The sequence below is a fragment of the Nothobranchius furzeri genome, chromosome 18 (genome assembly GCF_043380555.1).
Source record: "Nothobranchius furzeri strain GRZ-AD chromosome 18, NfurGRZ-RIMD1, whole genome shotgun sequence".
Taxonomy (NCBI): Eukaryota; Metazoa; Chordata; class Actinopteri; order Cyprinodontiformes; family Nothobranchiidae; genus Nothobranchius; species Nothobranchius furzeri.
Window position 1 is genome coordinate 36,777,703 of NC_091758.1, and position 26,221 is coordinate 36,803,923.

Sequence of the window (26,221 nt, forward strand, 5' to 3'; positions counted from 1 at the left end):
TTGCCCTTCTTGCCTGCTGGTGGTAGTCGGAGGGACTGGTGGCGCCTGCGCACGGCAGCCTCGCCGTTGTCAGGACGCCCCACGACGGCTGCGGGTACAAAGCAGCTCCTCACCACCAGCGTGCGAATGGGTGACTACAGTGTAAAGTGCTTTGGAGTCCGCTGACTCAGAACAAACCCTTCTTGGCCTTGATTTGCTGCAAACCTTGGTGTTGCTCTTGGTCGATTTCCCTTAAATTCACCGTGGCTAAAAACAGTGACGAATGGTGCGATCTAACACCAGGTAGACATAACACATCAAGCCCTGACCCCGGCTTTCCACGGGAGCCGTCAGCGGCACATCATAGCTGCTGATAGGAACCGCTGTGGTCAACAGAACCTTTTCCACTGGAGCCGTCAGCAGCGCGAGTCGGCCGCATCTCAGGAGCAGCATGTCGCGGCCTTTACGCGCCGGTTCTATTTTTTACGCGCGACGCCTCTGAAACGGGTCAAGTTCGACATTTTTGGGGAAGGAAAGACAGGAAATCGGACGCTGAAATGGAGAGAAGCTCCCGAGATGTTCAGAATAAAGAAACGTACTGCCTTCCGGTTGCTTTACTTTTAAAAAAAGTTACTAACTGTGCGTCCCCGTGAGAAGTTATCACCTAGCTAGCGGTCTCCTTTGTTTTTCAGGTCCGTATTGGCGATTATAAAATGGACAGAACATAAAACACAAACCATGTTGTAATTTTCTCCTGCTTGTTGTTGTGTTTACTGACGAAGTCACTCGTGTGACTTCGTGCTCGGTCGGTGACAGCTGCTCCCCTGCTGCTTCGCGTCTCGTGGGAAGGGCCAAGCAGCAGTTTACGCGAGCAAGACGTGCTGCTGCAGTAACGTGCTGCTGACGGCTCCCGTGGAAACCCGGGGTCAGCCCCTTCAGGACCAGCCTTTAATTTTAACCCGCTGGCCAATAACTGTCTTTCTGATCTCCTGAGACGAGTCTCAACGCTTTCTATAGTTTCTGTAGTTAGTGTGGTACACACCCGGATACCAAACAGCACTGTGACTACCATGGACGTAATTTTCACTTTAGAAGAGGGGGGGACACGGGGGGGGGGGGGTGTCTTTACAGTATGCTCTAATGGGAAACAGGCTTCAACACAAACGGTTGTTTTCCGCTCTGTCCTAGAGCTCAACCAGTGTCAGTTTAATATAGCGTAATATTGTTTTTGGATGGTAAAAAGTGCAGGGGTCAAAACTTGACTTTGGAAAAAGTGGGGGGGACATGTCCCCCCTGTCCCCCCCCAAAATTACGTCCATGGTGACTACATTCCACCTGCCACAGAGGCAGACTGACTGATTAAAGGAGCGAACACACCTTGGTTTAACGTGTCACGTGTCTTTTAGCAGAAATAAAGGGTGGCTGAAGACTTTTGCATTCTACTTTAGCGTTTTAGCGTGGTGTGAGGCTGCGTGTTGGAATAGAAGCTGTGACTTGAGTCCGTCATGCACGTGATGGCGTCATGTTTAGCCTGAAGCTGGCGCTATGAGAGTCAGTGAAGTGTCGGTGGAGTAAAAGTCTAGAAGTGGCCGGGACCATTCACCTGCCCAGCGTCGCTGAGGGGGGAGGCACCCAGGGAGAGGAGGGGAAGGAGGGGTGGTGGGGGTGGTTATACCTTACTGCGCAACAGCCCCCCTGTCGGGTGCTCAGGAGTGCTGCACTCAGACGAGTTTTTGGCTTTGTCCTTGTTGTTGTTGGGCTCGTTGTCTTTGATGATGTCATACTGGCGACAGAAGAGGGCGATCACGCCTGGAAGGAGAGATCATTAGAGCTCGGCTCATTATTATTTTCCCTGTGAACTTAAAATAGAAATGCAGAAGCCTGTTTGGTGGGTTTATTAAACAAGTTTGTCCTCACCCGCCCACATAATGAGTACCACTACGATGATGATGAGCTCCCCCGCCCTCAGCTGGGTGGACTGGCCCACTTCCTCCATCGTCACTTCGTCTACAGGAGCCAGGATGCAACGAGACGTGGATTATTAAAGCAGGACCATTCAAATTAAAGCAGGAAACAGAAAAATAAACAAAGATTTCCCGTTTATTGTGTAGACACCCCAAAAGAGCCAAGATTGACTTTTTTCCATATTTTAAAATTTTGTTTAGTTTTAAGCTTAAAATTAAAGAAACAGATCATGTTTTATGTCACATTAGTAATGAGTCTGATTTAATATATACATAAATCAGGAGTGACTACTTTCTTCTACAATCTGCTCTTTAACTGTATTATTTCCTGCTATTTCAGCTGTTAACTTTATTTTTTCTCTTAGTGTTTTTCTCCCCAGAAGAAGCTACAATGATGTTCTGCTGAGCTGTGGTGGCCTCATGGAGGGGGCCATCAGCTAGCACACTGCTGCTAACCACTAAAACATTCTCCCTCTCCTGATAACTTTTTACTCTCTTTGACATTGAATGTGCTACTACTAGTTTACCCGTTTAATTATAGATCCACTAGGATAAATACAATAAAGTTTATCTCTCACCAAATAGAATATTTACTAAGAAATCAATTCAATTCAATTCAATTCAAGTTTATTTATATAGCGCCAAATCACAACAGGAGTCATCTCAAGGCACTTCACCTAATAAACATTCCAGTACAGGTCAGTTCATTAAGCCAATCAGAAATAATTTTTCATATATAAGGAACCCAGCAAATTGCATCAAGTCACTGACTAGTGTCAGTGACTATACAGCAATCCTCATACTAAGCAAGCATGCAGCGACAGTGGAGAGGAAAACTCCCTTTTAACAGGAAGAAACCTCCAGAGAATCCTGGCTCAGTATAAGCAGCCATCCTCCACGACTCACTGGGGATCGAGAAGACAGAGCAGACACACACACACACACACACACACACACACACACACACACACACACACACACACACACACACACACACACACACACACACACACACACACACACACACACACAAATCACAATGTAACCATAGAAACACTACTTGGTATATATGTTGTGTGTGTGTGTGTGTGTGTGTCTGCTCTGTCTTCTTGATCCCCAATGAGTCGTGGAGGATGGCTGCTTATACTGAGCCAGGATCATCTGGAGGTTTCTTCCTGTTAAAAGGGAGTTTTCCTCTCCACTGTCGCTAAATGCTTGCTTAGTATGAGGATTGCTGTATAGTCACTGACACTAGTCAGTGACTCGATGCAATTTGCTGGGTTCCTTATATAGGAAACATTATTTCTGATTGGCTTAATGAACTGACCTGTATTGGAATGTTTATTATGTGAAGTGCCTTGAGATGACTTGTCGTGATTTGGCGCTATATAAATAAACTTGAATTGAAAGAAAGAAAACGATCTTTTATATAACGCCTCTCAAGATAAAAATCATGAGACGCTTCACAAAAACAAACTAAATTAAAGTATAAAAAAGATTTAAAAAATGATTAAAATATGTTTAAATGAGAAAATAATAAAAATAGTAAAAAAAAGTAAGGAAATGAAGAGAAAAAGTGAACAGGAAAGAGGGAAATCAGTAATTCCTGGGAAAGGCGGAATAAGAGCAGAATAAGGAAAGGGTGGTGACGAAGGTCACACAAAAGCCTGAACAGGTGAGTTTTAGCTGCTTTTTAAAGGAGACCACTGAGTCCACTGATCTCAGGCTCAGGGGGGTGGGTCCAGAGTCTGGGGGCCACAGCAGCAGATTGGTTGATTGTGCTGCAGCTGAGCTCAACTCATAAACTATTCAGGGTGGTGTTTCTTATCAAACCGCTGCTCTCTGCAGGGACCCCGTTAATGATTTTTCTCTCTGCAGCTTCAAACGTGCCGAAGAGCAACGGCAGACTTTACTGAACCGCAGCACTTTGTCATTTTCTCCACTCGGGGTTTCACTGACAATCGTTTTTAAGACAGCCGCCGCTCAAAGTCTGGATTTGTCCTCCTTAAGTTTGTCGAACTTCATCCAAAGTGCGTCTCTGACTGTCGTAGCTGCAGCTGCTTAAAATTTCATCCACTTTTTCAGTTTTCCTGTAGCGTCCGTGAGATCATTTTCTCCCGTTGTCTTTAAGTTTTGAGTTAAAACAGGATGACAGGTGCATGCTAATAAAAGAAGAGGGTTTGGGTGAAAAACTGCCTGTAATCTGCCTTTTTCTCGCGCTGCTGCGTCTGACCTAGAGTTACTGAAACAGAGCTTTCAGTCCCAGCTCCCAGGTTCACACTCCAGCAGCTAAGCACTTCAGCTAAGCAGTTGCTCTCTTCTGCCTTGAATTATATAATCAAGCTCAACAGCTCGCTGGATCCTGATGACAAATTAATATGGCTACAATTAGGTTTGATACATTAACCGTACACGGCGTGTCACCTTCATTCCGGGCCCTTGAACCTGGTCAGAACATGAAGGAACTCTTGGATCTCTTGCAGCTTGGGACTTGGTGCCGCCTGCTGTTTGTTTAAATAAACCACCTGAAGTTTTCTAGCTGATCTTTTCATGGTTTTTAGACTTTGAGAGCATGCAGCAGTGTAAGAAGATGATTATTTTTGTCCAAACCACAGCAGATGCTTTAGCTTTGCTCTGACATGAGATTAACTCACATCTCAGAGAAACTTCAGGCTCTTTTAATCTCTCAAAGGATTCCTCCCTTTAGTCTCTTGTGCACGTTCGGGAGTTTTTCCAGTTTGTTTCAGATGCAGCTGAGTGAAAAATATCACAGCAATCTCTGGAAGCCCATCTTTGATGCACAGATGACAGGAAAAAGAAAAACCTCAGCTGTTTTTGTTATTTCCCCTCCCGCAGCACTAGTGAGGAATATTAGATCTAAGGGGACCAATCAGCCGTGCTTGCAGCATCATTTATTTTCAACGTTTCTACATCTTGTTCACATTATTTTCCCAGCGAGGGCGAACATGTTTGAAAACAGACCATTTGTGTGTCTCCAGCGGGATGATTTATTTTCTTTTTTTTTTGCCTTTTTCTCTCCATCACACCTTTTTTATTCCCTCTGACTTCAAATCAATAATTCCTGCCTTGTGCACAGCTAATGATTTGTTTTGATCCATTTAACTCTTTTTGGATCTCTTGCAGGTTTAATCAATCAATAAAGATCAAACGAGAAGAGGCCCAGAATAATCAGGAATTTCAGGCTCATCCTTCACGGCCGAACCGAAGCATCTGAAAAGAGTGGAAACTACTTTTCCTCGGGATGTTCTCCGCTCACATCGAGATGACAGCTGGACCTTCTAAACATCACCAGTAAATTAATTAAACTTTTAAAATCAGATTTCTATTAACACACTTTTGAAAACAAAGTTAAGCTGAACTTCAAACCCGGTTTTTAAATAATCTTTTTCTTTTCTTTTTTTTCTGAAATTGTGTTTTTTAAACTAATTTATTCACTTTTCTGCCTCATTTTACTCTCTTTTCTCTTGTGTTTCGCTGTAAACCCCAAAGTTCAAATAATCAAATATACTGAGTAGATAAAACTCATAATAAAAAATGTTTTTAGAACTCAAATGTGTTGAGCTTGTTCAACCTTTTCCTTGTTTTAAGAACGTTTTAATTAATCTGAACTATTTCTTCTTTAAGTAAGCATAACTTAAATTAATCAATAAAGGACAACTTAACTTTAATAAGTAATGTTAACCAAAAAATAATTGATTTACTATTTTATGTTTCTATATTATTCCATTCATCTTTACGTCAACCCTAAAGTGTGATAAACAGACTTGTAAATTATTTTAAATATTTGTGGATTTACAAGAAAAACAACCACAAACTAGCAATTTTGTTTGATTTCAGGAACAATAAACAACTGGTGGGCGTGGTGCATTGTGGGTAGTCATGTTTTCAGTTATTTAGCTCTATTTAGGGGTGTTTATGCATGTTCATTGTGGAGGATTGTTGTTCTCAGTTATTATTTCATTCACTGTTGCAGATGTGGTGTTACTTTTTGTATCATGTTGGCCTCATAAGTGAGGAGATTGGTCAAAGTAATGCTGTACGGCTGTGCCATCCCATTGTTAATAATACTGTGGTTGTTCACACCAGATGCTCTTGACTTGACTGAGTGTCCCACTTTCATTGGCTGTTAGCATTTATGGGTGTGTGAGTCATGATCTGGTGTTAGTTACTGCCTTCACCAGCATGTGACATTGTCATTTTTAAGTAAATTCAACTTATTTGGGTTAGGGTATAATAGGTCCATTTAGAGTTCATATAAGTTATATTATTTAAGTTAGTAAAAACATGTAATAAAGTTAAATAAAATGAAATATGCAAGTTTAGTGAAATTAAACTTTTTAAGTTGCTTAAGTACCAAGTTATAGGTTGGAGGTAGTTAAATGCTTTGATTTTATTCAGGTCATATTTTTTAAGTTATGGCAAACTTATATTTTTTAAATAAGTTAACTTAAAATTATTAGGTAATCAGCTTCCTCATAAATTTTGAGTTCAGTGAACGTATTTGGGGTTACAGTGTTGTTAAACGGTTGTTTAAACAGAATCACAGACTCGCAGGTTGGTAATTTCAAGCAGATGTCACTAAACACACTAACACTGATTTCCCATTGAATTACAAAATGTTTACTGGGAGAAAAAAAGACTTCCTCCTCTGTTCCATCCCAGCTGAGCTAATTAAACAAACATCATCAGAAAGCAGCGGAAACAAGACGAAGGTTTGCTGTGATGGCTCATAAAAATCTGCTCTATGTGGAGATTTGTGAATCGCGTGTATCTGTGGACTTTATTCATATCTGCAAAACCTGCTAATGCCTTTTGCATGGCGGCTTTTTAAAATAAATGATCAAAATTTGCACACAAATATTATTAATGTGGCTTTAAATGGAGAAATCTGCACAAAAAAATCATATAAAAACAGAAAAATATAAGTATTTTCCTTTAAAGTGATTTTGAAATGTCTGCTTTGATGAAGAACTATCAGCTTTAGAAAGGAAGGACTTGAATTTTGTACATTTAATTTTGAAGTATTTTAATGACTAACTTTAGTATTGATTGGGCTTGTAAGGTGTATTTCACTAAAGTCAGTTATATGTTAGTAGCAAGTGTTTACCAAACAATATATTTAATTATGTTGCAAAGAGTTTGTGATATTTACACAAGACATGTACACAAATTTTCCAAATAAAAAAATACATTAAAGTAAAAATTTAAGTAACCGGCTCCAATAAAACAGTTTTTGTGTGAGAGAACCAACCGTAAGACTTTGTTAGCTTGCTTTTAATACAGATCAGTATTTGTTTGCAGACGTTTTTATGGTTAGACATAACAAGCAAATTGTTAAAACTGATTTTAAGCTAAATATTTTTAGTGTTTAGTCAAAAATTGAGTTTTACTGGATGATGTGGGCGGGTCAGTCAAGATGAACCGTCTTTGGACCAGGGGCGTGTCCAGGGAGTGGCCTGGGGTAGCACATGCCACCCTTGGAATCTGATTGGCCACCCCAGGTGTCACCACACTAATTTACCTTCAAATAGGCTTTTCATTGTCCACAGAAGGCTTGGGGGTAACACAAAAAAAACATAACCAATGGTGCCACCCATGCACAAAGTTGTGCCTCACCTGGGCAACCTCATTTTAAAAGATCTGGACATGCCACTGCTTTGGACCTCCCTCTCACTTTGTCTTTTATGGTCTTGTCACGGTTCTGCTGGTCTACAAGGATTCATCAGTTTTCATCATGTTTGCTCCTCTGAGCTTGTTGCAGGTGGGTGTGTCGGAGAGCCTCAGTTTTGGCTGATTTCCTCATCAGCAAGGCCCGGGGAACTAAGGTTTCCACACTTCAGCTTTGGTTGATACTCTCACTTTGGGTAACCTCCAGCCTTGTCCTGGCTCAGGGTCAGGGTCAGGCTCAGACTCAGACAGACTCAGGCTCAGGGTCAGACTCAGACTCAGACTCAGGCTCAGGGTCAGGCTCAGACTCAGGTGGTCAGGTGGATATTTTTCACTTGCTCTAAAACAGACCTCCCTGTCCACAGAGTACTCACCTTGGATTTTGTCTCAGCCGTAGCCCACCTGAAGTGTGTCCGTCCTTGCATCGCTCACCAACACTGGATCTTCCTCGACTACAGCCTACTCGCCTCAGCCTGACCCACCCTACACCAGACCAGAACTGACCAGCCTCCCCCGTCCTCAGATCCTGCACATTTCTGAGTTTCGTCCTGCCTCGTTTTGTGGAACAGCGCCCTCAGTTTCTTTTTAGTTTCCTTTAAAATAAACGTTTGTAAAAATCTTACCTATTATACATGTGATTCTTTCATACGGGTCAAAAGACACCATGACAGGTCTCTGTGGTACCTTGTGGTTACATTTATCTTTTTTGCCACATGTTTGTTTATCGAGTAAACAATGAAACACAAGCTGTCTCTGGAGATTTTTGATAAAAACTATGCCATATTGTAAAAACACGCTTAAAGACACAAAAGAAGCTGCTTTTTCTGAATCTGTTGCCATGACGAATGTCTCCTAATTCTTCCCCACTGAAGATAAAACAAAGGGACAACACAAACCCGTGCTAATTAGGCCTCAGTGGCCACCGGAGCATCTCTCAACTAGTTGGCGGTGACTGTTTTAATGTTCTACATGTTTTCTGGCAGCACACTTACCACCTCAGCACAAGTCCAGACTCCCTCTGGCTCTGCACCCTGTGAAGTATCAAAGAACGGCAGCAGCTCATAAGAGAGATGAGTGTAAATGAGAGGAGGAATAGATGGAGCGGTGCCTCAGCCAAAAGCACATTGATTCTCCACCCTTTAAAGCTTCCTACTGCCTCCTCTCTGTCTGATAAATGCCCTTCCTCGTTTTGGTTTACAGTGCAGCTGTGCAGAGTGCATACAGAGTGAGGCTTGTGGAGGAACATCAATACACTGTGATGTATGCATCCCCTTCAGGCGTTTTGCTCCTTCGCCGTGGTCAGAAGGGGAGAGCTGAGGCACTCTGTTGTGAAATTTCATTTCACGCTTTGTGTGTCTATTGATTCCTTTTGGTTTTTGGCCAAAATCTGTCACTACATCGTCAAAAGGCCAAGTCCCCTCTGCACTCGTGTCTTAAAAATGGACAGATTTTCACTTTTCATTTATTTTCTTTCTTTGTGCACAACAGTTGTACGACTAAATACGAGTGAGTGTCTCTTGGCTTCACCTTTGCTCTTAGATGCTTGGGTTTCGGCCTCCTTCTGTGTTCGGAAGCGCAGCGGCTCGCTCAGCGGGCTCGTCCCAGACATGCTGATGGACTGGACGTGCACAATGTAGTCTGTCTCCTCCTCCAAGTCCCATAATACACAGGAGCGTGTGGTGGTGTTAACTTCCTGGATGAACCGCAGCATGCGAACATCTTTCTTCTGTTGGAGCAGAAAACAGAAATTTATGTAATCTAACTACAGGCATGAACTGCTGATGTCAAAGGTGAGGTCACTCTGGCTTGTTGCCAAATCTGCTTTTGTTATTCTGATTGGTCCTTCCAAGTTTTTACAACTTGGCAAAAACAGCGCAGCTGTGTCATTTTCAAAACGGACAAACAGGAAGCTCAATCATCTCTGCAATCCATCAAAGCAGCAATATCGGATTTCCAGTTGACGTAGAACAAAACTTCTCGTTTGTATTCATCTCGCACACCACCGGCCCTAAAGCCACACAGGTGCGTATTTCTATGTATTTTGCTGGAGGGGAAAAGCACAAGTTTATGTTGTGTTTATGTGTTTGCAACATAACTTCCAACCAGTTTGTCAAAGATAATTATATTTTAGGAGTTTAAAGGGGTCCTAGAACAACTTTTATGCAATAGAAAACTTAGAAACGTGTGCTAAAATCAGCAGTAGCTTAGGCTAGCATTAGCAGTAGCTCAAGCTACTAGCTGTACCGCAACCAAGGTTTGTAAGTTGCTGATATTGAATTGAGTTGGGATATGCTAACCTGGTGCTGTGTTGGACCAGCTTTTCTCTGAACAAACCATTTTTCAGCTATGACAACACCACTAATAGAAAAACATAGAAAAGCAGGTCAGAGATGTTTTGGGATGCTACATTTGACACTCCAAGCTGGTAAATGTGGCTTTGAGCTCTAGGACTCCTTTAAACTTGCTTAATGTTTAATTCTCTACATTTACTTTAATTTAAAAACAAGAAATCCAACAAAAGAGAGAAACATCTCCATCTTGTTTCGTTTCTGAACCACACCTGCTGTGTGATAGCAAAGCCGATGACGAGGTCTCCATCGGGGATGTCCCATGACACCACCGCTGAGTTCGCTTTCAGCTCTTTGATGGTCACATTGACGGGAGGCGACAAGCTATCTGCAAATAAAGAGACAAAGAAAAACAGAACAGGTTTTGTTCACTGTGGAGGGAATTAAAAGGCTTGCTGAAATCTCCACCGGCATGGCAGAAAGCCAGGTTCAGTGGTGTGAATGAGTGGCTCGGCTGAGTCCGTTAGGAGCTGGGATTCATAGTGGCGGATTTAATTAGACAACCCCATCAGAGGCTTGGTTTGTGTGGTGAGGAAGACTCGGTGGGGAAAAGTCAGTGGATTCACTTAGAATTCACATAAAAGCAGAAAGTTTCACTGTAAATTTCTACTTTAACTCTTTCGTTTTCACACATAGATGAGCGATGTTTTATTTCTGAAATGACCTCAGATGTGAGGGTAGGAGGGATCGGGAGATCGATAGGCGGATCGGTTCAGCATCTGCAGTGATGCGGACGCTGAGCCGATCTGTCGTGGTGAAGAGGGAGCTGAGCCAGAAAGCCAGACTCTCGATTTACCGGTCGATCTACGTCCCAATCCTCACCTATGGTCATGAGCTTTGGGTAATGACCGAAAGAACGAGATCGCGGATACAAGCGGCCGAAATGAGTTTCCTCCGTAGGGTGGCCGGGCTCAGCCTTAGAGATAGGGTGAGGATCTCGGACATTCGGGAGGGACTCGGAGTAGAACCGCTGCTCCTCCGGATCGAAAGGAGTCAGTTGAGGTGGTTTGGGCATCTGGTCAGGATGCCTCCTGGACGCCTCTCTGGGGAGGTGTTTCGGGCATGTCCTGCCGGCAGGAGGCCCCCGGGTCGACCCAGGACACGTTGGAGAGGTTACATCTCCAATCTGGTCCGGGAACGCCTTGGGGTCCTGCCGGAGGAGCTGGTGGAGGTGGCCGGGGAGAGGACGGTCTGGAGCTCCCTAGTTGGGATGCTTCCCCCACGACCCGGACCCGGATCAGCGGAGGAAGACGCCGACGACCTCAGATGTGGGGCTAAAAGTGTCGCCTTCACTACCATTCACATTCTGCTTCATTTTTCCCAGCATCAAATGAGTAATTGCTATTAAATGTGTAAGAAAGATGAAAATTTGAACGTAGCAGCCAGGGCAAGCACCTAAAAAAGATCTGAGGTGATATTTAATATTTTAGCCCGGTCCTTTTGGTTTACATGGAGGGGGTGGGACTTAACATTTGCATGGAACCAGCCATTACACTTCCTGTTCAGTCGTCATGATGATCCACACTCTACACAGCTTTAGGGTTTGTAACTCCACATGATGCATCATCACTTCCTTTGTTTCCATGGCAACATTAAAGCTGGATAAAACAGTGTGGCTGCTATGTTTGTTAACAAAACCTTTAACTTGTTTGCATAAAAATGAGTTTTAGCTCCGCTATAATGAAGAGTGATAAATTAAAAAACCCTAGTCTGGCCGTTACTCTCTGATTCAAACAACCCCGCCCCCTGAGATTTCTAACCCAGCCAATCAGCGCTGTGCAGCGTATCACACACTCCAACGTTCAGTTATTCCTAAACAACGAAGACGGAGTTCGCCGCGGCTCTTTCCTCTGTTCTAAATCGATTAGACGTGTCTTTAAAACCACAAGAAGAAGAAGCACTAAAAGCCTTTCTTCTAACTACAGCGTTGCGATGCAGCCGGCATTTCTGCCTTTTCTCTGATTGGTTATAAAAAATCCCATGATGCATACAACAATGCTGGTATTTAGGTTTGATTCTTACTAAGCAGGAACAAAATAGTCTCTGGTTTAAAAGGAGATTGCTGAAGTGAATTAAGATTTAAAGTCATGCGATGCAACTTTTTCATATTTGTAAATCACTTTCTTGAGCCAGTATGTGTTAAAACGACCCTTTACAGGGTCAATGAAAACTCCCTCAGACCCCCACTGTGGCCAGAATATCGCACTTGCAACTTCAGAGAGGTGGGCCGCCATCTGTTGGACTGATGAGCTAATGAAGGCTGAGGAGACATTTCAGCTTTTAGATGACATTGTTAAAAAGATGAATGAGGAGATGTGTTTCACTAAACGGACACTAGAGGGTGCAAAGCAAGCAAAAACTACTAAGTGTGCCTTTAAATCAATCTTTTTAAGCTTTAACTGCACAAAGTTTTGGAAACAAAAGGTATGAAATTCTTCAGCACAAAGACAGAAACACAGAAAACTTCCTGTGTGTGTGTGTGTGTGTGTGTGTGTGTGTGTGTGTGTGTGTGTGTGTGTGTGTGTGTGTGTGTGTGTGTGTGTGCGTGTGCGTGCGTGCGTGCGTGTGTGTGCAAAGTGTTTTTAACTTGGTGTCATGTTCCAAGCACACCCTTGGTTTAATTAGGGTCACAATCTACAAGAGGTGCGAATAATAATCTTCATTCATTAGATAATTAAGGTGTGTGTGTGTGCGTGTGCATGTGCGTGTGTGTGTGTGTGTGTGTGTGTGTGTGTGTAGTTCGGTGGCCTTGGCTGCTGGGGAATCAGGGTCTAATTATTGAGCCCCGAACTGCACACAATAATTAAACACATCTGACGGCTGCAGATCGGATTATCAAAATATAAGGAAATATCAAAATATCATGAAGTCATGAGGAAATACCAAATGGGGCTCTTAAATGATGATTTATTTTATGAGATTTAGGTCAAAGGTCAAATGTTCTCCCTCTGGAATTTCTGACATTGAAATTCAGAGTCCATCAATTACAGCAGGTTGTCCAGGTCCTGAAGCAGCCGCCTCTATTAAACTGTTCTATTAAAAACATTCAGTGACAGTCCAACCCCCCCCCCCCCCCCCCCCCCATGTTCTACGGTCAATACACAACATGTTTATGAAGTTATTTGCACCAAATCCTTCTCACATAAAGCCATTTTAGCAGTTTAATTCTTGACAGTATCAGTACCTTCCAGAATGAGTCGTTTCAGGGCTCTGGTAAGCAAGCTGTTACTGGCCACGCCCACCCATTCTCTGATTTGCTGCTATGAGGCGAGAAGCTCAGATGTCCAGGAGGGGCTTGGCGCGGAGCTGCTGTTTCTCCAACAGTAGCTCTCTATTGCACACGAGAGGTGGTTCTACTTTAATTTGTGATGTCACAAACAGGGACCTTTTGAGACGGCTTGTTTTAGGCACATGGTTCCTAAAACAAAGCACTGACAGATGGATTCTTATGTAGTTTTTCATGTTTTTCATGTTTGGAGACACACAGCAGCACAAAAGTTTTGCATAATATGTCCCCTTTAAGCTCAAACGCTTGAGTCCTGAAAGATGTGGGTGCGGTTCTGGATTCTGTTGTTATAGAACGAGGCCTGATGTGTTGCTTTTTGACATCTTTTGCCTTCTTCATGTTGCCATACATATTATGATTGGAAGTGGTTTCTTAATTCATGATATAACAAGTGGGGAATTAATGATTCTCGCTGTTATAAAATGTAAAAATTTCTCAGGTTATCTTTGTCTGATATTTGTTTTCTTATTTTAAACATTTAAGCAAACAGAAGAAATCTAAGGGGTTAAATACTGATGCTTAAGCCTGATTCATGCTTCTCCGTCAGCTCCAACAGGGAGAGACGCACGCACGACCGGAGACGTTTTGCCCTCATACTTCTCCGTCTCCTGTGGAGTGTTGCAAAGCAATTCCCCACCAGGACAACAGAGGGCGTAGCGCTGTTCTGTGGTATCCTGTCATGTTTGCGGTCCAAGATAGTGTGTTTATATTGTGTTTTTTTGTATATAAGAGACTTTTTAACACGGACAAATTTGTCTTTCATCCTCATCCACCTCTTCATGCGCTCGCCACCTCTAAACCCACGTTTCCTGTCATTTCTGTCCACAAATAAAACGCTTACTGCGGATATTTCACTCCTCCAGTCACAGGGAATTAACTCATTCACTGCCAATGACAACTAAAGTTGTCATTCGCATTTTTTTACTGTTTGAGCATCGGAACGAGCCCCTGCGCTGAGAGAACAAATATCTCAGCCCTGAAGCCGATCTTCATCCGCATACGTCACAGATCACACGATCAGGAAGCAACACATCCATGTGTTAGGAGATCGTTTTGGGCCGTTCCAGTTAAAAAAAAAAGTGAGGCGCGAACCGGAAAAGCGTCTGCCGATCACAATTCGACAACGGATTATGAAAGAACGGATAACGCTCGAAACGTGCGGAATCTTCCTGATGTAAGAGGTGAGTCTCTGCTTTGTTTTGGTTGTTTTGGCATCGACGTCATGCTAGCGCGCAACGTTCTGTGACTCTTAAAAAAACGATAAAACGGTGAGAAACGCTGGCAGCAAAGGCCGTTAGTGATCAGGAAACGGCTGGCAGTGAATGAGTTAAACGTTCATGTTTTTAGAGTTTTTTCGCGAGGTATTCTTCAAGCTGCTCCGTGTCTGCCGGCTCTCTTTATGTTTTTGAGGGCGCAATGGCGGCGGTGTAGACGACAGCGGCGTCCTGACCAATCACAAGCTTGCGTTGTCCATCTCGACGGATGGATGTTTAGGAAAGAGAGCTCGACTCCGTGCGTCCTTGCGGAGCTCTCCAGCAGGCCCGCAAGGACGGATAATGGCGTTGCGTGTCTCCGCTCTGACGCAGACGCAGAAGCATGACTCAGCTTTACTGCTACTAACACTGCAACACTATAAATGTTAATAACTGTAATAACTGGAGACGGCTGAGTCCTTTCTGTCACAGCAGGTCCTTATTCTAGTGAAACGGGGTCCCTTTAAGGTCTGACTGATGCTTATTTCATGTAGAAGAGCTGAGAGGTGAGTAAAGACGAGGAGGATTGTTGACTCAAAGGCCTTTTAACGGCCCATAAATCTTATTCAGCCAATCAAATAAAATCAATGAGTCATTGAATAGGTTAACGCTCGCTTGCCCCACGACCGCTAAGGCCCTCACAGCAGGTAATTACAGAACAATGGTTCTGCTGCAGCTCTTCTACTGTACTCAGAAACCAAACCCAAAGCAGCCCTTTGTGTTTCCACTCGGCTCGCTGCTGCTGACATTTTGATGAATGACCTGACTAACAGCAGATGACGGGGACGGAGACTCGCTGCATCTCTTCATCAGCAGGGGAGGATGCTGATGTTTGTAGACTTTGCTTTTGTTTACTGTTTGATGTTTACTTGTTTTATGCCTGGAGGACAGGCGTCGGAGGCTGTGGAGTCTGAAGAAATCACAAATGAAACTGAATGTCTCCGTTCAGTCTCAAGAAACAGATTTATTTCTGTGACACCATTACTTTGTTTGCACATGCTAAAAAGAGTAAACAGGAGAAAACACAACATAATCACTTTATGATTCTTGGTTTGAACTGGAAACGAGGCAGGGGGTGACGGACACGTAGTTGGACCCCACCTGGACTTGTCAGAAACGTCACTCATCCTAATGACCTGATCATTTACACCTGAGCAGCTCTGGCTTTAGACCTCACCTGTCTCACCCTTTCACCCTGGTCACGCCTAGCTGGGTCTCTCACAAAAGGAGGATATTTTCTACGGCTGGCCTTTCATCCACATTAAAGTGAAGGTATCGGCACTAAAACCATCCTTTTAGAACTCTGACCAGAGTGGGGATTTGTGAATTCTCTGCTGTCGGCGTTTGCTTGTGGATGTAAATAATCAGGGTTTTAGGTTTCACATCACCGCTCCTTTCAAAATGCTCTCGTCTCGTGTGCGACCTGTTTACGTTCATCTTTTACCTGCTCCATGTAGAAAAGCACGGGGAAGGATAGCATATGAATGCTAATTCACAGCGCGATGTAGATCTGTGAGGATTTTCAAATCCTAGATCAGAAGCTGACGCAGGAGATGGGTGTAGAAGACTTTTTACGTTCATCCTGCATAAAAACTCAGAGTGACTGATTGTAATCAAAAACTGTTTTTTCAGTCAGCTACACCTTTAAAACATTTTTTCATGCCTCAACAACATTCTAACATAATATAGCTTACTTAAAATATTGTAGAGATTAAAAAATAAATGAAAAAAGAAGGTTCTCTCGCTCGTGACTAAAACCTCTAAAAACCTCCTTCAGTGAGATGTTTGGGACTGAAAGCGACCGTTGGACCATGAGGTTGTTGGTCTCGCCGAACTGCCGAACTTCTCTGGGTCCTCCATTTATTACGCACATGCGTGTTTAGCAACAGAAGGAGAATCAGCCGGCTGCTACCACCAGGGCGACGGTGGCACAGGAGATAAGTGCTCGCCCCATAATCGGAAGGTTGCTGGTTCGAGCCCCGCTCCGTTTGCTGCTGTCATTGTGTCCTTGGGCAAGACACCCAATCCACATTGCCTGCTGGTGGTGGTCAGAGGGACTGTGGCTACATCGTAGCTCATCCACCAGGGTGTGGATGTGTGTTGTAAAGTGCTTTGGGGGGTTCCAGGACTCTAGAAGGCCCTATGTCAAATACAGGCCATTTATCATTTACTTCAACTTTAGGACAAACTAAAAGAAAAACACCATCTGAAGTCACGGACGACAAAAGATGTTTGGGCATGGAAAAAGTCGACTGGTGTTTAGCGCTATCTCGTTTCCTCTGTGGGTTTCTGGTTCTGGTGGACGCAGATCTACGGAAGATCTCCAAGGGGAGGGGTGGGTGTTCCGTGGCCGTGTTGGCATTCAACACTTTGTGTGTGTGTGTGTGTGTGTGTGTGTGCTGCAGACTGATTTTTGCTTGCATAAAATAAATTACAGGGGTTTTCTGTCTCTCCTTGAAGCAGGTATTGATCTGTCTAAGAGCTTTAGACTTATATATAATAATAATGGACAAATGTAAACTATAAAAGCTTAAACATCACTTAGTTTCCAGAACACAAAGTCAAACCAGACTTTACCGTAGGTGACCTCACGTTATAGTTCTCGTTAACTTTTCTTGTCTTTGTCCGTCTCCTCTTCCTGGTATGACAGTGTTTCATCGAGGGACGTAGCGATGAAGCCAATCGTGACCGCGTTCCTGAAATATCCGTGACACGAGAGTCGGCTCTAATGAAACACCAGACAGATGTCTCCATGAACTCTCTGTGGCTAAAACCTGAGAGATCAGGGTGACTTTCAGCCACGACGGTTGTCCCTGATGCACGTGTGTGTCTACGTTATCCCGATGATCCGAGTGGCAGTCTCACGCTGGGAAGTGTGGAGGATGAAGAGTTCCTGATGCCATCCACCCAACTTACAACAGAACTCCCTGAGACGGTGGGCAGGTAAGATGATGCAGAAACAACGCTGCTGCACATCCTCCATCATGCTCTATGAACACGTTCCTTTGCTGACCTGAGGCAGACAAGATTTGTTGCACGCATTGCAAAGTGTGCAGCCGCAGAAGCAGAGGGGAAATACACAAGGAAAGACTGCAGGAAGCACGAGAATTTATAATGTGGAGCTTTACTGTAGGGTGCTGTAAAGATCAAATGGTTTTTCTTTCATTTTCAGCTGTGTGGCTTCATTTCCTGGCTGATCTCAGAGGAAGTATTTCTTTAGCTTCATAATTCTGTGTGTCTAATTAACAAACATGCAGAGCAGCGCAAGCCCGAAATCTTCCAGTAAAATAAACCAGATTTTGCCTATCAATAAACCTTTAAAACTAAAATTTCTATCTCTAACGAAAGACATTTTACTCCATCAATAGGATGCAAAACTATCTTATTGTATCTTTTGCTAGAATGTCAAATAATTAAACTATTTAATTTTATTATTTGTTCCAGAAGCCGCCATCTCCTCCTCATTAGATCTTTTAAGTCACTTCAGTTTGATAGATTTAATTTGAAAACACATAAACGAGTCACATTAATGTCATGCATGTTTATTAAATCAGACATTTTAATTTAAAATATGTCATTTAATCTAACTATTTACATTAAAACAATATATAAATAAATAAAACGTCTGTTATTGATAGTTAAAGAGCAAGTCACTCCCAAATCTACTTTTTTGCTGATAAACTACTGTATATAAATTAGTGTCCAATCACGCTGCAGACACGTGTAGTCAGTAATTTAACACGTTAACGCATCTTAGTTCAAATTTAAAATTTCTGCCTAAAACTGTTAATGTTGCGCCGTTGTCAGGTAAAAACTCTGAACTACATTTGAATTTAAATCTGCGACCGCTATTGGCTAAGAGGAACACAATGACGTTAGCTGGTACATTATGATGTCACAATGCTGTTGTGAGCCTGTGTGTGTGTGTGTATTTGTTTGCGGCTCCACCCTCTCGGTCTGCCAGGCAACAACATTTGTTGCATTTTTCAAACATGAAGTGGGAGGGGAGTAAGACTCTGGTAGGGGGTGACTTGCACTTTAAACTAAAATAAACAATACAGTTCCTTTGAACTCATTTTATTTTAAATTATAATTTAATGATGTGTGAAAAGTGACGAGTCAGAAAAAGAAAACAAAAGGAATTGGAGGGGAAGGGGTTTAATCAATCTAACCAGGTTGTGGGTAGGGTTTGAGTAAAAAAAATTGCAAACATTTAATGCATCATATGTTTCAACCAATAGCTAGCTATCGATTGAGCAACTTAATTCTACTTCATCAGCAGATTTGAGTAAAATCCCGATGCCGAGTTCCTTCGGATCAGATACAAACGTATTCACCTCAGACTCATTTTCAGCGAACTTTTAATTTTCTTGGAAATAAAGCTCTAATGTCTCAACTCTGTTTGCATTTTAGGGCTAAACAGATGTTTTTCACCTTAACAGATGTTGCACATATGTCTTAAAACATGTCATCAGCACAAACAGCTGTCAGAATGTGTTCATATGCATTTTCACCGTTCTGTACCTTTGCTATCAATGAACGGACCTTATCACACCCCAAACCCCCGGAACCAAACAAGCAGAGGTGGAAAGAGTACTGAAATGTCCTACTTAAGTACGAGTACCAATACTTTGATAATATTTTACTCAAGTACAAGTAAAAGTACTTGGCTAAATTTTTACTCAAGTAAAAGTGAAAAATATCGTAAATAAAATGTACTCAAAGTAAAAGTTACTTAGTTACATTTTTGTCAGCGTAAGGATGGCTACATAAGTAGTGCAAAATCACAACGCCGGTTTACAATTAGCTCGTGTGCGCAAAACGCTGAGAATCCGCTTGTTATGAGCGCTAACCGTTATTTTGCCGCTGCTGTGCAGAGCGGTTGGGTAAACACATTTCAAACACGGAACCGAGTCCGGCTACCGAACCGAGCAGAATTCTGATGATGTACACCGTAGCGCGAAGGTGCGGGTTGCAACCCACAGGAGAGGAGGGAGAGAGGATGTAAGCAGCGAGTGGATCACAAGGACTGAACTGATGTTTTTGAGCAACACAGTGGTAAAAATGGCTGTTTGTCCTCATTAGCAAAAGTGTACCCCCCCCCCCCCCCCCACACACACACACACGGTTTAGACGCGACGCTCATGCAGGTGTCTTTCGGTTCCAACGCTGCTACACGCAATATTTTTAATTTATGAAGCCTAAAATGTATTTTTACTCAGTAACGGATATGATTTCAAATGTAGCGAATTACAATTCTTTAAAAAAACTTACTCAAGTAAAAGTAAAAGTACAGATTTTAAAAACGACTTAAAAAGTATAAATACACAAAAAAGTTACTCAATTACAGTAACTTGAGTAAATGTAATTCGTTACTTTCCATCTCTGCAAACAAGGAGGGAAACAGAGATGTATGCACAAGCTGTGGTTTCTCTGTCAGTAGCCTTCATTACCTGCCTTCATCCCGCTCTGTTGCTCTAAGTTTGTGACCCTGCTGATTCGGTGTGCCGGTGGTGTTCCAGCTTCCATCCAGCCCCATGGGCAGACACGGGCTTGTACCACCTTATTACAGCTCTGCAATCATTAGAAATGCCTTTCTCCGATCCAGGCCTTTGGGCTGCTTCTGCTCCCCTGGATGCTAATGAGCTAGTCTGTAGGTTGGTGAGTTAAAAGTGAAAACTGCCTGTTAGATGCATCGTGTTCTACCATCAGCTGGCCTTTTAAAAGGGAAAGCAGGCCCTCCGGTGCGTTTCCTGCTCTCTGAGTTAGCTTCAACCGCTTTGATCAATTTTATGCCTAATGATAAGTAAACAGTGATTGTATGGAAGCTATAAAACCAGCAGTGGGGTAGAACAACAGTGTGAACACTTTGGTGGTGGGATGGAGAATAGTAATAATAATAATAATAATGCATTGAACTTATATAGTGCTTTTTCTAGACACCCAAAGACACTTTCACACACTCTCACATTCACACACTGCTAGTGATGGTAAGCTACTTGTAGCCACAGCCGCCCTGGGGAGGTCTGACAGAGGCGAGGCTGCCATTTGGCGCCATCGGCCCCTCTGACCACCACTAACACAGGCAAGTTGGGTGAAGTGTCTTGCCCAAGGACACAACAGCAGGATACCCCTGGCGGGAGCTGGAATCGAACCCATGACCCTCCGATCATGAGGCAACCCGCTCTACCACCTGAGCCACTGCTGCCCCAATAGTGTTAAGCCTAAAGGGAAACTGGCTCCTATGAATTAAGCCATGATGATTAACAACGGGAAGAAAAATCTGGATTGAAATTGTTTTGAGGGGAAATTTGTGACAATTTTTAAAAAGCCTCGTCAAAATTCCAGCAACACAAAGTCAGGGTTAGAACTCTTGGGAATATTCAGACACCTGGGATGGAAACACTCTCAAATGTCTGGAATTTGTGATGCAGAGTTTATTAAGGAATCTATTTTTTCAGTGTAAAACGGTCTTTTTGGAAAATTACAGATGTGGGACATGGGAATCAAATCAAATCAATTCCAACGTTATCTAAAAAGCACTTCTCATACAGAAAATGTCACTCAAAATGTTGTACAGATTTAAAAGACCCCACATATCTCACAAATGTCATTGACTATTAACCCCCCCTGCCCCCAACCCAGTAAAACACACACACACACACACACACACACACACACACACACACACACACACACACACACACACACACACACACGCACACGCACACGCACACGCACACACAGATTTACAGAAGCATGACGTTTTGATGAGCAGAAGGTGTTTCAGACTCACTAAGTGAATAATTACGGTACTTGCTAACACGTATGCTCTCTAATGTGTTGTCATGCTTTATAATTGGTTGCTCATGATGCCATTCCATTAGAGACTGCCAGCTGCTTTCCTCCCATGCCACTCTACGTATCTCTGCTTTGTATGGTAGATCATCTACAACAAAGAAACGTCTCCCTGGACGTTTACTGTATTTATTTGTTTACTACATCACTGTTGTGAACCTCCCCCTGACGCCTGCATTGCCTCTTCTTATTTTCTATCTTTGCCCATCTCTGCTCTCTCTGTATTTCTCTAGAATTCTTTCAGAACTTTGGACAGCTCCTCCATCACCTGCTGTTCAAAGCCTTCAGCCCAAACTGATGCATCAATGGAAAATCTAAGGAAGTGGTGGGTGAACAGGGGAGATGGTTGCTGTGGCTCACCCACATGCCTTTCTGTTATTGATTTACCACAAGCATCAGCTGGTTTACAGTGTAGGACTAAGGGGTGCTAAATTTAACGTTATGCGTGATTGTTTTTTACATGCATGAAAAGTTTGGTCATTTTTGGGTTAACCAAAAATTAAATTTTTGGTGGCGCAGTGGTTAGCACTGTTGCCTCGCAGCACGAAGGTCGCAGGTTCAAAACTCGGCTGCGGCCTTTCTGCGTGGAGTTGCGTGTTCTCCACATGCATGCGTGGGTTTCCTCCGGGTACTCCGGTTTCCCCCACAGATCACAACATGCCCTATAGGTTATAAATTGTAAGCCGCTTTGGATCAAAGCGTCTGCTAAGTGAATAAACATAAACATAAACATACGTTTATTTAAGAAATTAAATGATGACCCACACGAGCACAGCACCTTTCAGAGTCAAAGGACTCCAAAGCTCTTTACACCACAGTGTATCATTCACCCGTTCACACACACATTCACACGCAGATGGTGATGTGCCAGAGAGGCGAGGCTGCCCAGCTATGGCGCTACGGGTCCCTCCGACCACCCCCAGCAGGCTAGGTGGGTTAAGTGTCTTGCCCAAGGACACAACAGCAGCAATCTCTTACTTACTGGACAACCCGCTCCACCTCCTGAGCTACTGCCGCCCATTTGAAATTTCAATCAAATATCTAAATGCTTAAATATAAATCAAAATTACATTTAAAGTGAAGTTATAATCAAATCTAAAAATAGAACAAATCTAAACATTAATAATCAAATCCAACTAATTGGGTCTCCATTTTGAAATCTAAATAAAACAAGTTGTGGATTTAAATAAATACTTAGCTATAACACAAATTCAGACATACAACCTACCAAAATAAAAGCCAGGTGAAGAGGGGTCTCGTATAACGTCTCACGTTGAGCGAAGTTCTCTTCACTACTTTCATTTTGCAAGTCAGCCAGATTTCCAATTTATATTCTGATTATAATTTTTGATGCAACTTTATTTAGATTTGGTTTCAAACATTATTTAAATTCAACTAGAATTAACTACATGTTCAGTTTGGAAATTTTAAACCAGTCATAAAATATTTTGGTTTGACTTTGTATTTAGTATGATTTACCTAAATGTTTATATTCTAAATATTGAGTTTCACCCTTAAATATTTAAATCAGATTTTGAAATTTCGGCCTATATATTTAGATTAAAAGGTAAAAAAGGTAAATGGCCTTTATTCAAATAGCACTTTCAAGAGTCCAACAACCACCCAAGGCACTTAATAACACACCAGTCGTTCACCAATCACACGCAGGTTTAGATTAGACGCTTTGTGACATTATTTTTCTGGAGCTAAAAAGTAGTTTTGTGAACGTGTTACTTTATGATTGGCACCCCCACATATGGTGACAAGCTGCTGCTGTAAAAAAGACACAGTTTCAGCCTGGAATGTGGTCTTTCATGTGACGTTTCATTCAGAAGCCTTTTAAACCGTCCCAGTTCGTGGATTTATGAGGCTGCCTTGTGTTTGTTTCCATACATGCACTTCCAACGGAGCGCTCTCCGAGGTCCTGCTTGCCTCTGCAAACAGCAGCTCAGCTCTGTCAAATAATCGCACCTGAGATTTTTTGATTTCATTTTATTTTTTTGTCGCTTTGTAGAAAAATGAGTTATTTACTCGTGGGAAATGAGTTTCCCAACCATGCCAGCTAAAAGTGCATTGAAGTGGAGAAGGTGCGGTTGCAAAACATCATCTTTCTATTTGATGACACACACACGCACACACACACACACACACACACACACACACACACACACACACACACACACACACACACACACGGTTTCTTTAATTAAATGTCAAAGAGCCGAGTATGAAAATCAATGCTGCATTGTGCGCAGAAGGAACGCGAGCCAGCTGATTCAGAAGGGCACCGGAGTGCCGCGAGGCTGATTATTTGACAACTCCGATCCTAATGAAATCTGCTATCAAATTAGAAACACCCCTCCCGCTTTTCTCTTCATTCAGCCAGGCCAGTAATGTGAGACGGCGCTGATAACTCTTAAGGAGCTCACAGGTTGATGTGGGGTTATGAATGCAACATTAGCACCTCATAAAACACCTTCCCTGTTGTTCACTTTCCACTTCCAGTGGATTCGGTCTCTCTGAGGGTTTAATGCAATCCAGAGGATGACAGAAGCACAGAGGGGATCCTACCACCTAAAGGATTGGTGTCGCAGGCGGGCAGAGGAGCAGGAGATGGATAAAAGTCATTCTGGTTCTCTCATGTTTCAAACTATTCTTTTGTTATTTTGCCTCTGGCAGTTTTCTTGTGTTTTCCTTTGCTTCCTTCCTCTGTACTTCATTACTGTCATGCCAATAACTTCTCACTCCTGTAGTTTGTTCTTAATTTACAGAATAGCATATTTTGGAGGTGTTTTAGGTTACTATTCAAGATAAAACCGATCCCAGTCCAGTGCTGTTGTCACGTTGTGAGCCAGGAGGAGGTTAGGACCCAAAGATGCAGATACTCCAGACGACCCAGGGTAGGTAGAAAATACGTAAAAAATCCTTTATTAAAGAGTAAATCCAAAAGAGGCAGGAGCCAAAAAACCGAAGTCCAAAAATCCAAATGTCAAATCCTAGAGAAATCCAAAAACACAAAAGACCTAGAGAGATACAAAATCTAGAGAGGGGACCGAGACGAGGCTGACACAAACAATGAACCAGCAACACACTGAGATGCAGACAGGGTTAAACACACTGGGGCAGGATGAGTGGGAGATAAGCTGCAGGTGCGTGGGGAGAGAAACCTAGTGAAAACAATTAACTAATCAGGGAGTGGAGAGTGAGCTGAGGAGGAGAAACTAAGGCCTAGTCCACACGTAGCGGGTTTTTTAAAAAAAAATGAATATCCGCCCCTCCAAAAACTTGCATCCACACCACCTCGTTTAAAAAAAAAACTCTGTCCACACGTACCCGGATAAATACGTTGTTAAGGACATACCAGACCTGTAGGCGGCAGTACTTCCCCCGTTCTTAACCTCGTCCTTCGTCTGTGGTCTTCCGCAAGGAGCAGTAATTCCTCTTGCAAAAACAAACAAGCAAACAGCGCTTGGACAATTGATAAAGCGAGCGCAGCTCTGAGGGCATCCATGCTGTCGGCTAGTGTAAACACAGGTCGCACACGTGATGTCAGCATTTTTTTGTCGTGGAAAGTGACGTTGCGGACCTTAAAACTCCGGTTTTGTCCGTCCACACGCAGACACCCAAAACGGAGAAAACGCAGATCTTCACTTTGGCCGAAGTTTTTAAAAAACTCAGTTTTCGTGTGGATGACAGGCCAAAACGTAGAAAAATATCTACGTTTTGTTAAAGTTAAAGTTAAAGTCCCATTAGTTGTCACACACACAGGTGTGTGTGCGAAATTTGTTCTCCGCATTTGACCCATCCCCTGGGGGAGCGGTGAGCTGCAGACACAGCCGCGCTCGGGAACCATTTGGTGTTTTAACCCCCCCAATCCAACCCCGTAATGCTGAGTGTCAAGCAGAGAGGCATTGGGTCCCATTTTTTCAAAGTCTTTGGTATGACCCGACCAGGAATCGAACCCTGATCTCCCAGGCTCAGGGCGGACACTCTACCACTAGTTCACTGAGCTGGTTTTGGCAGATCCTCGGCTACGTGTGGACGTGTGGACAGGGCCTGAGACGCAGACAGGGTTAAACACACTGGGGCAGGATGAGTGGGAGATAAGCTGCAGGTGCGTGGGGAGAGAAACCTAGTGAAAACAATTAACTGATCAGGGAGTGGAGAGTGAGCTGAGGAGGAGAAACTAACATGACCTAAGAATAAAAACAAAACCTAAAGACAAGAAGAGCAAGAAAAATAACTAATATTCTAAGGAGGAAGGAGAACTAAAAAAAACGGTGAGGAAAGAAACACACTAAAAGAGACTAATTAAATGAAACGCTGAACCAAATTACAGAGGGGTGACTAGGGGAGACCAACGGGAGCACAGGACCTGGGAGGGAGAACCTGGAGGGGCTGCAGACCAGGGGACACATGAGAGAGACGCAGACATAGACCATGACAGCTGTCCTTCTCCTCTGCACAGATCCCTTATTTTCTAATCTCTAAAGCACCATCAGACCTTCACACTGTCCAGCACAACAGAAATCAATGCGCCTTAAAAGGATTCACTTGAACTGGCAGCCATAAATGGAGGTAGATGCAGAAGACTGATGATGTTCCTCTTTTTACAGAACTGTAGATGTTAAGTTAAATTGTTTTGCATTCATATGCAACATCAATCTTTTAGTTGGTCGAGTAGAAAAGAAACAATCAGTGATTAGTTGAACTTTCACACAATAGACGCTTCCATCGTTTTGCTACAGGTGCAGTATGTAAGAACATATAGAGAACTTTACAGAGAGAAAATCCCAGAAGAGTCTGATGTTTCAGTCATTTTGGAAGGAAGGTTATACTGAAACA

The 26,221-nt window shown here is 43.0% G+C and overlaps 1 protein-coding gene across 4 annotated transcripts in view; it reads right to left on the reverse strand.

Annotated features, from left to right (window-relative positions):
- fndc5a (fibronectin type III domain containing 5a) overlaps positions 1–26,221 on the reverse strand; it is a 38,891-nt gene that overhangs the window by 4,445 nt on the left and 8,225 nt on the right. For 2 of the 4 annotated variants that reach the window (XM_054741478.2, XM_015970447.3), the window contains exons 2-5: positions 10,192–10,307; positions 9,159–9,357; positions 1,897–1,986; positions 1,655–1,788 (exon numbers count right to left, since the gene is read on the reverse strand). In XM_054741478.2, coding sequence (XP_054597453.1) covers positions 1,655–1,788; positions 1,897–1,986; positions 9,159–9,342 — 408 coding nt within the window. In that variant the 5' untranslated portion in view covers positions 9,343–9,357; positions 10,192–10,307. Of the gene's footprint in view, positions 1–1,582; positions 1,789–1,896; positions 1,987–9,158; positions 9,358–10,191; positions 10,308–26,221 lie in introns of all 4 variants that reach the window. The other 2 variants (XR_001573807.3, XM_070546817.1) reach the window with 2 other exon arrangements.